Raw genomic sequence first — 13,940 nt, 5'->3', positions numbered from 1 at the left:
GAAGCATAGTTTATAACTTTCTTATATAAATATATTCACCTCTGCCTATATATACATCTATCTATATATGTGTGTTTGTATTTTTTTTCAAAGACTGTGTTTTCCATTTCTCTTGGTTTTACTTAGCTGTTCTTTTTTCAAATCTGTCTCTTATCTAATCCTCTGCTTTTGTGTAATTAATTCTATTTCTTCCTTTACTTAAATGGTTTAAACTTAAGTAATCTATTTGGTTGAGAAATCTCAACTTAATGAGTAAGAAGTATTAAACAGTTTTAGTTTTCCAAAAACTAAAACCAATGATATTAAACTCTATTTTCTGCCTATAGTTGGCTTTTTAATGAGTATTTCAGTCTGATCTCATAACTTTTCATTAACTTTTAGTTAGTAAAATTTACTCTCACTTAAATTTTGATCTCATATTTTATAAAAAGTTTTCCACCAATTCAGATTAATCTTGTGTCTTCAGTAATTTATACAGAGGTGGGAGTGAGAAAAAGTGATCTTATAGTTCCCTCCTCTCAGTTTCTGGATAGTGAGCTTCTAATATTGTTATATAGGAGGGTAAGGAATGAAAAGTACACTCCTAATCTGATGTTCGTCTCTTGGCTGGCTGTAATTGCTATTAACTTTTTAATTAACACCCACACACATCTGTGATGATGAGTCTGTAATCAGTAGACTCTATAGGTTATCACTACTGATCTGGCTTATTCTCTGTAGACTTGTTGTGGTCTGATGGAGATAACAATTGGTCTTATTTATAGGGATGTTAAACTCTAAAAAAGAGATTTCCTGAGCATATATGATACCTTGGTATATTGAACAAGAATTTCAGGCTGACTCTTACCAATAGCCTTGCATTATATTCCCTTTAAAATTAAACCTTTATGACTCATGCTTTTGTGATCCCTTGGAGTCTTACTTACCCACTACATCTCAACTCAGCCTGTGGGCACTGGCAGATCCCATCTTCCATAATTCTCAGGAATGAGAAATTTGAAGGAATTGTCCTTGATTCATTTTTTGCCATGCCAGCAACTCAATAGGGAAGGCATGACAACCATCCCTTTCTGAATGTACCCACCCAGTTGATGAACAGTATTCTTTCAGATCTTGTAGAGAAAAGGTACCTGATAAGTTTCCCCTAAGCACCTTCATAAAAGGTGAGAAAAAAGACTTTCTTAACTTACCAAATTCTCTTCTCTTCATATTCCTCCATGCCTTCCCCATCTGCTCCCTCTTTTTAGATGAGGGCTTGTAGAAACATCCAGCAGAAGTTTTCCCAACATAGAATATAGGGAACTTAGCCTTTTTACTTCTTAAGTATGAACTCTAGTTGTCAGCCTCAAGAAAAGTAGATCCTATTGGCAACTTTGACTTACTTATTATTAAATTACTTGTTATTGAATTCCTTAAAACTGTTCTCTTACCTCTGTTCACAATGTATAGATTCTACCATTTCTTAGAACTACTGGTTCCCTCTAATTGTAGTGAATTTCCTCACATGGCTTGTAAATTTTTCTTTGTGAGCTCATCTATAGTAGGAATTGTATCTTACAGGCAATCCCTTCTGTGCTAGGCTACTGGAGGGTCCTTATGAGTATTTTTTATTTGTGTCTACCAGAGTCTGAGAGATGTTATGTTCTATCCTCAAGTGTGATATAAATTTAGGTTTTAGTTTCTTTTGGGTGGATCCTTATTTTCCAACCAAATCGAAAGGGTTCTCAGCTTTCTTGGCAGTTCCTTATACTCCAGTGGATGGGGATTTTGTAGTTCTTGTTTTCAGGATAAGTGACACTCATCTTTATGCTTTTCCATCTCCCTGAAATGTATGAGACCAATGCCTCTTTTTCACATCCCAAATTTTAAATACCCCAGCTTTTATGTCATATACCCTGTTCTGATATGCCAGTATTTTATTAAGCTTGGTTACCTAATACCTAGTGTACTTAACGTCCCTCTTTGTTTCTGCCACCTGAGGATTTTTCATACTTGTTTCATAAATCCTCTATGAATTTGAATTTTTTCCTTTACATTTTATCTAGTATTCCATTATGACTGAATCACCGGTGGAGGGACTACCACATCAGCTCCATTTACCATTTTGACCAGAAGTTTCCTTTTTTGTTTTACTCTCTTCAAAGCCACTTTGAATTTGGTGATTTCAAAGTAATTTTAAGTTCCAAACTGTTAAGCTTAACAATTATTCTAAGTGGCTTTTAGCTCCAATTCAGGCTGCAAGACCATGTTTTATTTTGCAAAGGTGACCTGTAAAGCTGGTACATTCAAGCTCTCCAGCTGTGTCCTTCAGATGCATTGAGGACACAAGAGGCCATCCATCCTGATGGTTAAATCAGCAAGGTAGTTCATTACCTCAATCTGTACCAAAGTTAATAAGACATATTACCAATCACATTTCCTTATCTTCAGATCGCTAAAGTACCCTCGGGTATTTGAGGGGATATTTATATTTTCCCACTGGGATCTTTGCCCAGAAGGAAGACAGCCTGTAGTCCAGCAGGAGCTGGAAATGACCCAGATTTAAAATTTCTGTCACTTTTTAAAGCAAAATACTTAATTTTACTTTCTGTGATAAACTGTACATAAAATACTGGGCAAGAATTGGTAGGCCAGCAAGGCAGGTTAGACTGATACTTTTCATCAGTTAGAGAGAGAATGTCCTCCATCATTTGCAAGGGCTCTGAGCAAAGGTGAAAATAGGGGAAATCTGATAGAATTGTTGATTTCTCCTAAAGTAAAAAACATCATTCCTTTTCTTCATTTATGGTGGTGGTGGCTAGGTGGGAAGGGGCAGCTAGCAGAGGGTGGTGATTGTACTAATACAGTTATAAGTTTGCCCAATATTTACAATCTCACAGCTAATGGAAAATGACTATTTTAATATTCTTATCCTCTAGTGCATCTTCCTACTTTTTCCCAACAGACAGAACCCTGATCCAGAAATTTACCAATATTGTTTCTCTGCTTCAAAAATATTTTATCACATACATGTCAATACCTAAACAATATACTGCTCAACTTTGTGTGTTCTGAGGGTATAAAAAGGGTAACCTATACTATATAGTTTCTTTAGGGCTTGCTCTTCTTGCTCAACATTTTTATGTCTCAGACTCATCCACGTGGTTCTGTTTGATAAAGTTGTATTTTTGCTTCTGTATTTTTTGTATAAATAGGATACAGTTTTATACATTCTCCTGCCAGTGGACATTAAGGTCATTTTCCTTTTTTTTTTTTAACTTCTTTCTTTTTTTTAAACATTTTTTATTGAGTTATAGTCATTTTACAGTGTTGTGTCAATTTCCAGTGTAGAGCACAATTTTTCAGTTATACATGAACATACATACATTCATTGTCACTTTTTTTTTCGCTGTGAACTACCATAAGATCTTGTATATATTTCCCTGTGCTATACAGTATAATCTTGTTTATCTATTCTACATATGCCTGTCAGTATCTACAAAGTTTGAAATCCCAGTCTATCCCTTCCCACCCCCCTACTTGGCAACCACAAGTTTGTATTCTATGTCTGTGAGTCTGTTTCTGTTTTGTATTTATGTTCTTCTTCTTTTTTTTTTTTTTTTTTTTTTTTTAGGTTTCACATATGAGCAATCTCATATGGTATTTTTCTTTCTCTTTCTGGCTTACTTCACTTAGAATGACATTCTCCAGGAACATCTATGTTGCTGCAAATGGCGTTAATGGTGTCGGTTTTTATGGCTGAAGAGTATTCCATTGTATAAATATACCACATCTTCTTTATCCAGTCATCTGTTGATGGACATTTAGGCTGTTTCCATGTCTTGGTTATTGTAAATACTGCTGCTTATTTTCTTTCTTTTTAAATTTTTTTCGTTATTACAGAGAGTGCTGAGACAAACATTCTTGGAATTGCCTTTATTGTTCATACAAACCAGTTTCTCTGAGGATTTACATCAAAAAGTGGAATTTCTAGATTGCCAGATACATGAATATTTATCTTAGTGAGAATGACAAATTGTTTTTCACAATGGTCATTGTAGTATATACACTCACAAGCAATAAATACAAATTTGTGTTAATGCTTCTCTTCTCTCACACTTGGAATTACCAAACTTCTTATTTGTGTCAGTTAACGTTATCACTATGTCATTGTAATCCTGACATATATTCCTCTGATCACTAATGAGTCTGATCAGATTTGTATATCTTTATTGGGTTTACATATATCTTTTTCTTTCAAATACTGGTTGAGGATTTCATTTCATTTTTTGTTGGGTTATTTGTTCATCTTTTAACTGACTTGGTGTTCCTTTCAGTCTTATTCATCTCTTACAAACTTTGCAGTTGTTTTCTTCAAGTTTGAATCTTTCAGTTTTTTCATGGTGTTTTTTGATGACTGGAAGGTTTTAATTCTAATGTAATTAAAATTATTTGTCTCTAATGGTCAGTTTTGTTTGTTTGTTTTTTACCAAATGCCTTATTTGAGATACTCTTCTATATCCCAAGGTCAGAAAAATGATCTTCTGTATTTACTGGTAGCAATCTTAAAATTTCACTATTTCATGTATGAGTACTTCTGAATATTAATCAGTTTCTTTCAGTGTATATCAAAGGCCATTTGAAATAATCATGTCCTTGAAGTAGTTAGAAGTCATATTTCTGATAATACATCTCAAGGAAATAATCTGAGATATGGAAAAATCCATATTCATGATGATGATAATCACAAATTTATAATAGCAAACAAAACTAAAAATAGTCTAACTAGTCAATCATTGTTGATTATTAAGGAAACAAAACTATAGTCACTTAAATGAAACATTAGATTTTTATTAAAATATACCTTCTTAGTAATATGGAAAAATTACAAGATGTTATGTTTAGTGAAAAGAGAACTATAATTAAATATATACTTTAACTATCAAGTTATTTACATATGATAAAGGTTAGAGGAGGTCACAGAAAAGTGATACTAGTTGTTGTGTTCGGATGTTAGGTTTATCTGTGCAGTTTTATATATGCTTTTATTTTTCTATTTTCCAGACTGTAATGTTGATTAATTATTTTTTATTTCAAAAAGTAAATCACTGAATCTTGAATTTATTCATGTAATAAAATATTTCCTTAATGATTTGTAATTATAGGCATATTAGGTGCTCAAAATGACTAGTTGCATTTTCAGTGATTCATTGCAAAGGAAAGGTGAAAGATGTAAAATAAACGTTTTATTTTCAAGAATTTTAAAAATGGAGGTACCCAAATTACACGTTTACTTTCTATCAAAATATTTCATCTGTGATATATATTTCTTTCATAGGAAGTTTGGGCATGTTGGCATGAGTTATTGTCATACTTGGAGAAGGCAAACAAGTGGTTAAATGAAGTAGAATTTAAACTTAAGACCACTGAAAATATTCCTGGTGGAGCTGAGGAAATCTCCGAGGTGCTGGATGTAAGTTTTGAATTAATATAATTATGATAAATTACGTATTGAAAGATGTTAAGAATCAAATAGAAGACAAATTAAAAGGAAACCACACTGGCACTTGGGATGAAGCCCTTTGTTTCCTCTAAGAACCTTCCAGTCTTAAGGTTTCAAAGAGGATTTAAATAACCTCTTACAAGGGACATTTGCCTTTTGCTGTATCACTCAGTTCTATGTTGACACATTTCTTTACCTACTTAAGCGTACTACAGACCTACAAAGACAGTATGAATGCACAATTTTGCTCCGTTGGAGTAGAGTTAAACGGGATGATAGTGTAAAACATCATTTCCAGTTTAAAAGCTATGTTCATTGAATTGGAACATATTTTTAAATGACTTAGGATCATAAATTTATATCTTACAGAATGTTTCAAAGTATTAAATGAGCATGCTTTGATATTGGAAATGTATCTTTAAAATGTTAATTCATTTTAGTATATGCAAAATTTTAATACATTTTCTAGTTTTCTTTTGGAGATCTACAAACAGTAAAATTGAAAGGAGTTTTTGCACATAAAGCTTTGATTTATGTGAACTTCTGACATTTTATTAATCATTAATGTCCTATGCATTTTATTGTACTTCTGGCTAATCTTTTATGTATGATGAATATGTAGTTTTAGCCTATTTATTTTGTGTAGAGCTATTTGTCGTGCAACCCCTTTGTAAATCTGCTAAAATGAGGTGTATAAATTAACAAGATGTGAAGAAAATGTAAAATGTTTTATACTGAGTAGAATTACAATCCTAGAAAGTTGCAGTAGAAACCTAGACATCATTATATCCAACCTCCTTATTTTTGCAAAAGAATTGTAAAACCTGACAGAAGTATCAAAGAACAAAGAGAGTTCTCAGGTGGACTGTCATTTTGTCCCTGTCCTGTTCAGAGATGTTCAGTGACCATTTTGTTGTGAACCAGCAAAGTGATCCTTTTATGTGATTTTCCAAAAAATATGAAGCAAACTTGCACACTTATCCCACATTACTGAAAGGATGTTAGCCAGAAGAAAGGATGTGATAATGCAGTTATCCTAGTACGTGATCAGGTTGAAGGACCTCATCCTTGTTTTTAGTGCCTCCCAGTCCAACTATGGCTACTTTACCTCTAAGCCTTGTATGTGTGAAAGGTGTGAAGGGCATAGGGCTTTCTTCTAAACAGACTGTGCTGTGTGTGTGTGTGTGTGAGAGTGTGAGTATGAAAGGAAACTCTGCTCTTGAATTTCTCCCTAGATACATATATTGGCAGAATCATGCCACTTGGACATCACTAGCTATAAGAGAAGTTGAGAAATTGTGGGCCTAAGAGGAGAAGGTGGCTGTGAGTCTTTGTGTGCACCATTGCACAGTTCTGCCACAAGCTCATGAAGATTCACATGAAACAACATCATAGTTTTGAAATGACAGTGATCTTTCATGTTTTGTTACAGCAGTTAAATACTGCTTTAAGTTGTGGATAACTTAATTATATGTAAATCAGGAGATACTGAGCATTTCGGGTTAATTCAGTGGATTTAGAAAAAGAAGAAAAATAGTAATTATTGCAAATGTGTTTCAGTCACTTGAAAACTTGATGCAACATTCTGAGGATAACCCGAATCAGATTCGCATATTGGCACAGACCCTAACAGATGGCGGAGTCATGGATGAACTGATCAATGAGGAACTTGAGACATTTAATTCTCGTTGGAGAGAGCTACATGAAGAGGTATGACGATGAGTTTAAACTAATTTGCATGAATGTCTAGCAAATACTTTTATGCCTCTTGGGCAAAATGAGGAATACTTTAAATATTAGCTCAGCTTCCAGACATGGCTGAAATATTTACATGTGTATTGCATCATTTGAGCTTACAAAAAATTTATGAAGTGTGGGTTTTAATAGGAAACCAAGACATACCAAGTATGGTAACATGCTCAAATCCTCAGGAGAGTAAACAGTTAATCTAGTATTCAAAATCAGATCTTATCTGACCATAGAGGTCTTTTCCTTATGCAAGGTTAACCAATATGTGTAGGTATCGTCACCTCTCTCTCTCTCTCTTTCTATCCAAACACATACACGTTTGTTATGGTGATATGTAATCTGTTAATAATACATGTGATTGTATGAGTACTGAAGATAGTGGACATTATTTGTTTTTCCCGAATAATATTTTTATTTATATATAACAGAGTGGGTTTCCTATTTAAAAATTATTACACATGGTGTTAATTTTTCAAATCAAAATTGAAAGAAAGTAAGATATTTCTCTTAATCACTTTTACATATACTCTTCTAAATCAAAAGTGGATTATTTGTCAAGAAAGGAAAAAAACTTGTAATGAAGTTTAGTTTCATATCCAGTTGCTAAGAGCATCTCTCAATGTGAGACACTGTTCTAAGGGTTGATAATAAGTAAAAAAAAGTTCCTATACTTCAGTACTTAGAGACCTTGATTAGTTAAGCAAGAACATAGATTTCTTAGTGTGTTCCAGGACATTAAACCAGATAATAGCCTTATAAGATGCAAAGCATTGAGGTAAAAGTTATAACAGAGGATTAGGGAACTTGGAAAAAGGGCACACACGTGTGTGGGTCAGCATTGGAAGGTATTTGTGGTAGCTTTGCTAGAGAAGATTAGTTGTAAACTACATTTTTAAATGAGTAGAGTAGAAGACAGCCAAATGGACAAGTGTAGGAGGGCAATTTCAGGCAAGTGGACACCAGCACATGCAAACAAAGGCGAGAGGAGAAGAGGGGTGCCACGAAGTGATTACATCACCTCTGAGGAGACTGCAGAGTGGGTGGTCCAAGAGATAGGGAATTGCAAGCAGTGAGACCAAGTCAGAAGAATTACTCTTAGTTCAGTTGAAGGCAAGGCTGTTGGTGATAGGTACAGAGAAAATGTAAAACCCAGGAGAGCATCTGGATTTCTGATTTAGGTGATTGAGTATCTGATAGGTTTCAGAAACAACTTTGAGTAAGTAAGATAAAAAAGCAAGTTTGGAAGTGAAATATCTTGTGTCATTTTTTACTCCCATTGAGCCTGACATGTCTGCTTAAGTTTGATATTAACCAAAAGCAACCCCTAAGTCAGGCATGGAGGTGCTGGTAGTTTATTTGGGAGATGATACTAAGAAAGACAAATGAGGGCGTGGGGAGAGTGGGAAATGAAAGGTTGGAAGGTGATAAAGGATACTTTTATGAATGTGTTTCCACTACAACTTACTGGGCTCAGTCCCACTGGGAGCTTTAAAGAAATCATGTAGAACACCAGTGTCAGAGAGCATGCTTTTTAGAATTGTCTCACTGAGCTAGTGGAGGCTGGAACATTTATCTGGCAATTTTTCTCCCTTTGTGTTTGAGGATTCCTCTTGGGTGCATAAAATCCCAGTACTTCTGGGATGCCAAGAGCAGTAAAATTGAGAAACTCAGGTGCCCAACGTGGGAACCTAGCACTGTGTGCCCACACTGGCCACCAAAGCTACAGGTGAAGTCAGAGGTTCTGAGGTGAAGGGGTAATGTGGCAGGGTGTCAGCAGAGTCTGCGACAGTATTTATGGAGGACCCAGAAGGGGGTATTCCATAACCCAGTAAGAAAGAGAGATGTAGCCCTGAAGTTAAGATCATGACTCAGACTAGTTACACAGATAGGGGATCTGTCAGGCTACATGCCACTTAAAACTGTAGAGTTCATGAGGTCACCTCACAGAAGCCGAAAGAAAAAGAATCATAGCAATTTGGAGTTATACCCCAGATGAAGTTTTTGGCTGAGGAAACAGTGTCTACAAAGGAGACGAGAAGAAGCGATCAAAGAGGGAAGAGGAGACACCAGTTAAAACCAGGGTGCTTAGCAGGGAGCATTTAATAAAGAGGAGTCATAAAAAACTGGCAAGTATAGTAGAGAAGCCTAGGGAGATGAAGACAGAACTGAGCAAAAAGGAGGTGACTTCTGATCTTTACTATAGCCGTTTTGTTGGAGTTCTCCTGGGGATAGAGAGACTCTGGTGACAGTACGTTCCAGAAGACTTTGGAGAGAAGGAAGGGGGAAAGCAACTGCGCGCTGTCCTTGGGAGGAGCTTGGCTGTGAAGGGAAGGAAAGGTCCTAAGAGGGGTGGTAGCTGGGAGGGTATACAGGGAACCTGTTGTTATTTATGTGGGGAAGAAGTTTGATCATGTTTCTACATTAGAAAGAAGTCCTGAGTAGGAAACCTCCAGACAGTCCTTAATCCTGCACTACCTTTGTTGAATAGTCTGATCATACTTTCTCCATATCAGTGTAAGGGACTGGGGACAGGGAATAGGTGATTCTAAACAGTCCTTTGGCCCTTGACTCTATCAAACTATTGGACATGAGCAGAAGTAGATATCCCAAGGTGGCAACTAGTTCAAAAATTATTTAAATTTGGGTTTAAATATGAAATTGGAATGTGCTTATATTCATATTTAAATGTTGGTGTCAGGTTAGAAATTGTACTTTAAGCAAAAAAAAAAAAAAAATCAAAAGGCACATTGTAAAACTGAATTGGCTAAGCTTTGAAAAGGCCCCAATTTTTTTTTTTTTGGAAAGGCCCGAATTTTATTCTTTAACAATTTTCAGTGTCTGCTTATTCTGTTCTTAGGAGTACACCATTTATGTATTACTCTTGCAAACCTCTAGTAACACAAAAACTACTTACGTCTTTATATTTCAAATGTTTTTGTTGTGCAACTTGTTATTTCCCCCAAATAAATAGTAATTCAGCTCAACAACAAACCTTGATTGAATACTTATTCTGCTGTATCCAAAGTAAATTTTAAAACATTGAATATTGCATCAGAAAAACTGGGGTTGGAATAATCCCTTGTATTAATTAGGATCAGACAGGTTACAGAAACTACACCGTAACTTGAACAGGGAAAGTTTAATACAGATAAGTATTCATATTTACTGGGAATTAATTTTTAAGAGGAAATAGAAGAGAATTCAAAAGAATTCCCTAGAAACAAGGATAGCACCTAGGGAAGGAAATGATTTGCAAAGTGAGGAGTTCTGTCCAAAGCTGAGATTCAAACCTGTTTGGAGTGTGTCTCCAGACCATGAGAAGGCAAAGAAGTTCCCTGGGGACCTGACTCAGCTAGTACATAGTCAGTGGCTGAATCTTGTATTAAGGGAATCTTGGAGTGGGATGCTTACAAAATTCATAGGGAGGTAACCTGTGAGGGATGCTTTTGGGTTTTCTTGGAAGCTGGATAGAGTGCCTGTTGGACTCACTGGGAGGCTATCTGCAGTAAGTGCTGCTTAATTTAGGGAAACCAGCTTGGATTCTGGGAGTTCTGCCCATGATTATGCCACCCAGGCTGAATTCACCACTGGAATATCTGCTGAACTTGTCAGAAGACAACTGTAGGGGATGTTGCTAAGATCTGTGGGAGAGAGAGTGGGGAAGAGATGAGGTGAGCTCCACTGGGCATCCCACAGGCCAACCCAGAGCCGTAGGAGCAAGAAATAAAAACACACTGAGCAGAGAAACCTTTACCTCTCTCAGTGTCACTCCAGCACCCTCTACTGACAAAGCTTAGCATCATGCCAGCTGGCAAAGAAATAATCCAATATCACCAATAGATGAATATTGAAAGACAATAAATTGATAACTTGCACATCCCCCTACAACTCATTGGCTATGTATCCTTGGGTAATATTTTCAAACTTCCATGTCCTCATCTGTGATAACAGATCTTGTTTTGAAGGGTTATCCTGAGCAAAACATAACATACTACATGGAAAGTGCTTTTAGTTTTTACCAAAAACAATGTGTGTATTTACCCTCAAAGCAGTGTGTGTGAGTGTGTCTATGTGTGTGTTTGTCCCACCAAAGGCAGGGACAGACAAATACATATATTCCATCATGAAAAACAATGAAATGCTCACCCGTCTATATTTGAATAAAATGCAGAAGACTAACAAGAGGACTTTTTATCATCCTCTAATTCTTAGAATTGAAAGTGGTTTTTCATTTCTCCTTCAGTAGTTAATTGACCAGAATGCTATAATAACAATAAATAAACTTGAAATAAACTTGAAAACGCTATCAGTCCTGGCTATGCTTATATAAAATATTTAGCCAATAATAACTTGAGAGTAATTTAGCAATGCAAATAAAGCATGTTTGGTGCCTCAGAGCTTTGATGAAAAACACATCATGTTAGAGATAATATCCTTGTCAAATTCTGTTGTGCTAGTCTTTCTTATGCTGCTATGACTTTAAAAATAAGATGCTGCATTACAAGAATGGGTAGTAACAGGGTTTTCCTATTTCTCAGGGTATAATCTGGATACTTTAATCGATTCTAAAGTGCTAGGTATATAGAGAAACACCTAATACTTTGTTAGCTAAGCCAGTTGTATGTCCCACTGAAGCTTTAGTTGAAAGGACTGGGGTTTTGATGCAGTTGCACATGGAGCCTTGGGATAAATTAGCTAAGGACCTGGTGAAATAAAATAATTACAGTAACAGTTTTTTTAAATTGATTTTTTAAAAATATATGTTGTACATTAGATTATTATAGTGAAAAAATCTGAATTTGTTTTAAGATGTAAGTTTCTTGCTTTTTTTTTTTTGGTTGAAGAAAAATAGTTTTCCATTTTCCAAAGGGCATAAACAAAGTGCCTTTTCACGTGAAGATAAGCCTTAGCCCATTTTCTTCTCAATTAAATGCCTATGTCAGAGGTTTGTGGGGTTTTTTTTTATTGCCTACCTAATGTTTCTTATAGCTGCAATTATGCAGAGCAAAGGTAACATTCAATTGCCTGTTAAATCAATCAAACAGCCAGAGTTTTTATTGCCTATGAATATTTAAAAGAGATATGCTAGATCATATTCCTAATTTCAAAGTGTGAGTTTGCATTCAGATAAGTAATAAATTATTTCCATTCCTTGAAAAGGCATCTTTCACTCTTCATAATCATATGGTACTATATTTTCTACTCAAAGTAATGATTTGAGAGATGGTTAGCAAACCAGGAAAAAACAGCTCGAAAAATTATACCAAATGATCTAATTTTTCAACTTATTACAGAGTAACTAAGCTACAGAAGATGTGTTAGTGATACAGCAAACTGTATAATAATAGCAATAATAATATAACTGTTACAAAGGCTCGGGCACTGCTCTAAACGTCGGCCGTGCTTTTTCTTGTTTGTTCTCACAGTACCCGCATGGTGTAAGATTTTCTACATTCCCATTTTATAGAAATAGAAAGAGTAACAGAGACCACAAAACTCGTAAGCTTAGACTCATGTCTCTTTGCTCTTGGAGCCCGGGCATATGACTGGTTGACCTCACTACCTCCAATCTCAGTAATCATTTCTTTATATTAAAAATAAAAACTGCCTGATAAGAAGTGAATATTGCAAGAAACCTAGTCTCCCAATTTCTAAGGAAAGCTTACAGCATGAGCTTAAAAGTATTAAGGATGACTCATTTCAAAAAAATTTAGACTCATAAATAGTAAAATTACATATTTAGAAGTCCAAAGCTTTCACCAGCTCTCTTGATTAGTGATTATTTCATTTTTCTTGTATGTTATTAATGCCCCCATTTCTGTCCTTCTCAAAATAATCTATAAATTTTTTCAACCTGTCATTAAATAGCAGACAGTGAAAGAGAAGAGGCAAAATCTAAACTGGTTAATGCTGCTTTAATAGTAACTTTCATGATAGCTTGAGGGACCCATGAATTGTTCTTGTAATTATGACTTTGAATTGGTCACTCAGTGTCACATCTACCTTAACATAAAAATACCAGAATAGACATATATTGAATGAAGGAAAACTGTAAAGTAATCCAGGAAAATAAGAGACAGTATATCAGTCATGAGGTCAAAAATTTTATTAGAAAGCCATTTGCCTAATAAAAAATTATGCTTTATCATTTCATCAGTATGTTTACTTCTCAGAAAATATCAGTATATAATAATACAAATAGGAAAAGCTACTATTTATTAGGTACATTTTTATGTCTGTCCTTGTGCTAAGCAATTATAAACAGGATTAAATTCAATCCCCACATTATTTTTATGAGGTAAATTTGTTTAGGTCACTTCACATATGTTGAGAAGAGGCTAAGTTCCATTCCCAAGGGTGAGGCAGATTGAATATTCTAAAATACTCTCTTCAAACCACCAAGATACTGGGAAATTTCCAACAAATATGCTTTGAAATATTTTTTCTCTTGCAAGGAAGTATGAGTAAACCTTTAAAGGCCAGGACAAAAAATAAATTCGGATGAAACTCAAGCCATAAAAGTAATGCAGCTATGAGCACTGACCCTTGTATTGCCTTTGTGCTAAGAGCTAATGCTAGAATCCCAGATTTTGGTCAGATAAAGCCATTTGATAGGATAGAAATCTAAACCTTAGGCTTAAGCAAATGGGTGGAGGTGAAGAGATTCTACGTAAAACTGGGGTGAAGAGATTCTACGTATAGCTTCAGC

General features: G+C 35.2%; 1 protein-coding gene across 2 annotated transcripts in view; it reads left to right on the top strand.

Moving 5' to 3' along the window:
- The window catches only part of LOC102523807 (dystrophin), a 647,651-nt gene that overhangs the window by 109,223 nt on the left and 524,488 nt on the right, over window positions 1-13,940 (top strand). For both annotated transcript variants that reach the window (XM_032475797.1, XM_032475796.1), the window contains exons 15-16: window positions 5,318-5,452; window positions 7,043-7,192. In XM_032475797.1, coding sequence (XP_032331688.1) covers window positions 5,318-5,452; window positions 7,043-7,192 — 285 coding nt within the window. The remainder of the gene's footprint in view (window positions 1-5,317; window positions 5,453-7,042; window positions 7,193-13,940) is intronic.

This window comes from Camelus ferus, chromosome X (genome assembly GCF_009834535.1).
Source record: "Camelus ferus isolate YT-003-E chromosome X, BCGSAC_Cfer_1.0, whole genome shotgun sequence".
NCBI classification, from domain to species: domain Eukaryota; kingdom Metazoa; phylum Chordata; class Mammalia; order Artiodactyla; family Camelidae; genus Camelus; species Camelus ferus.
Note: the sequence above shows the minus strand (reverse complement) of the source record. Positions and strands in the feature narration are given on the sequence as shown.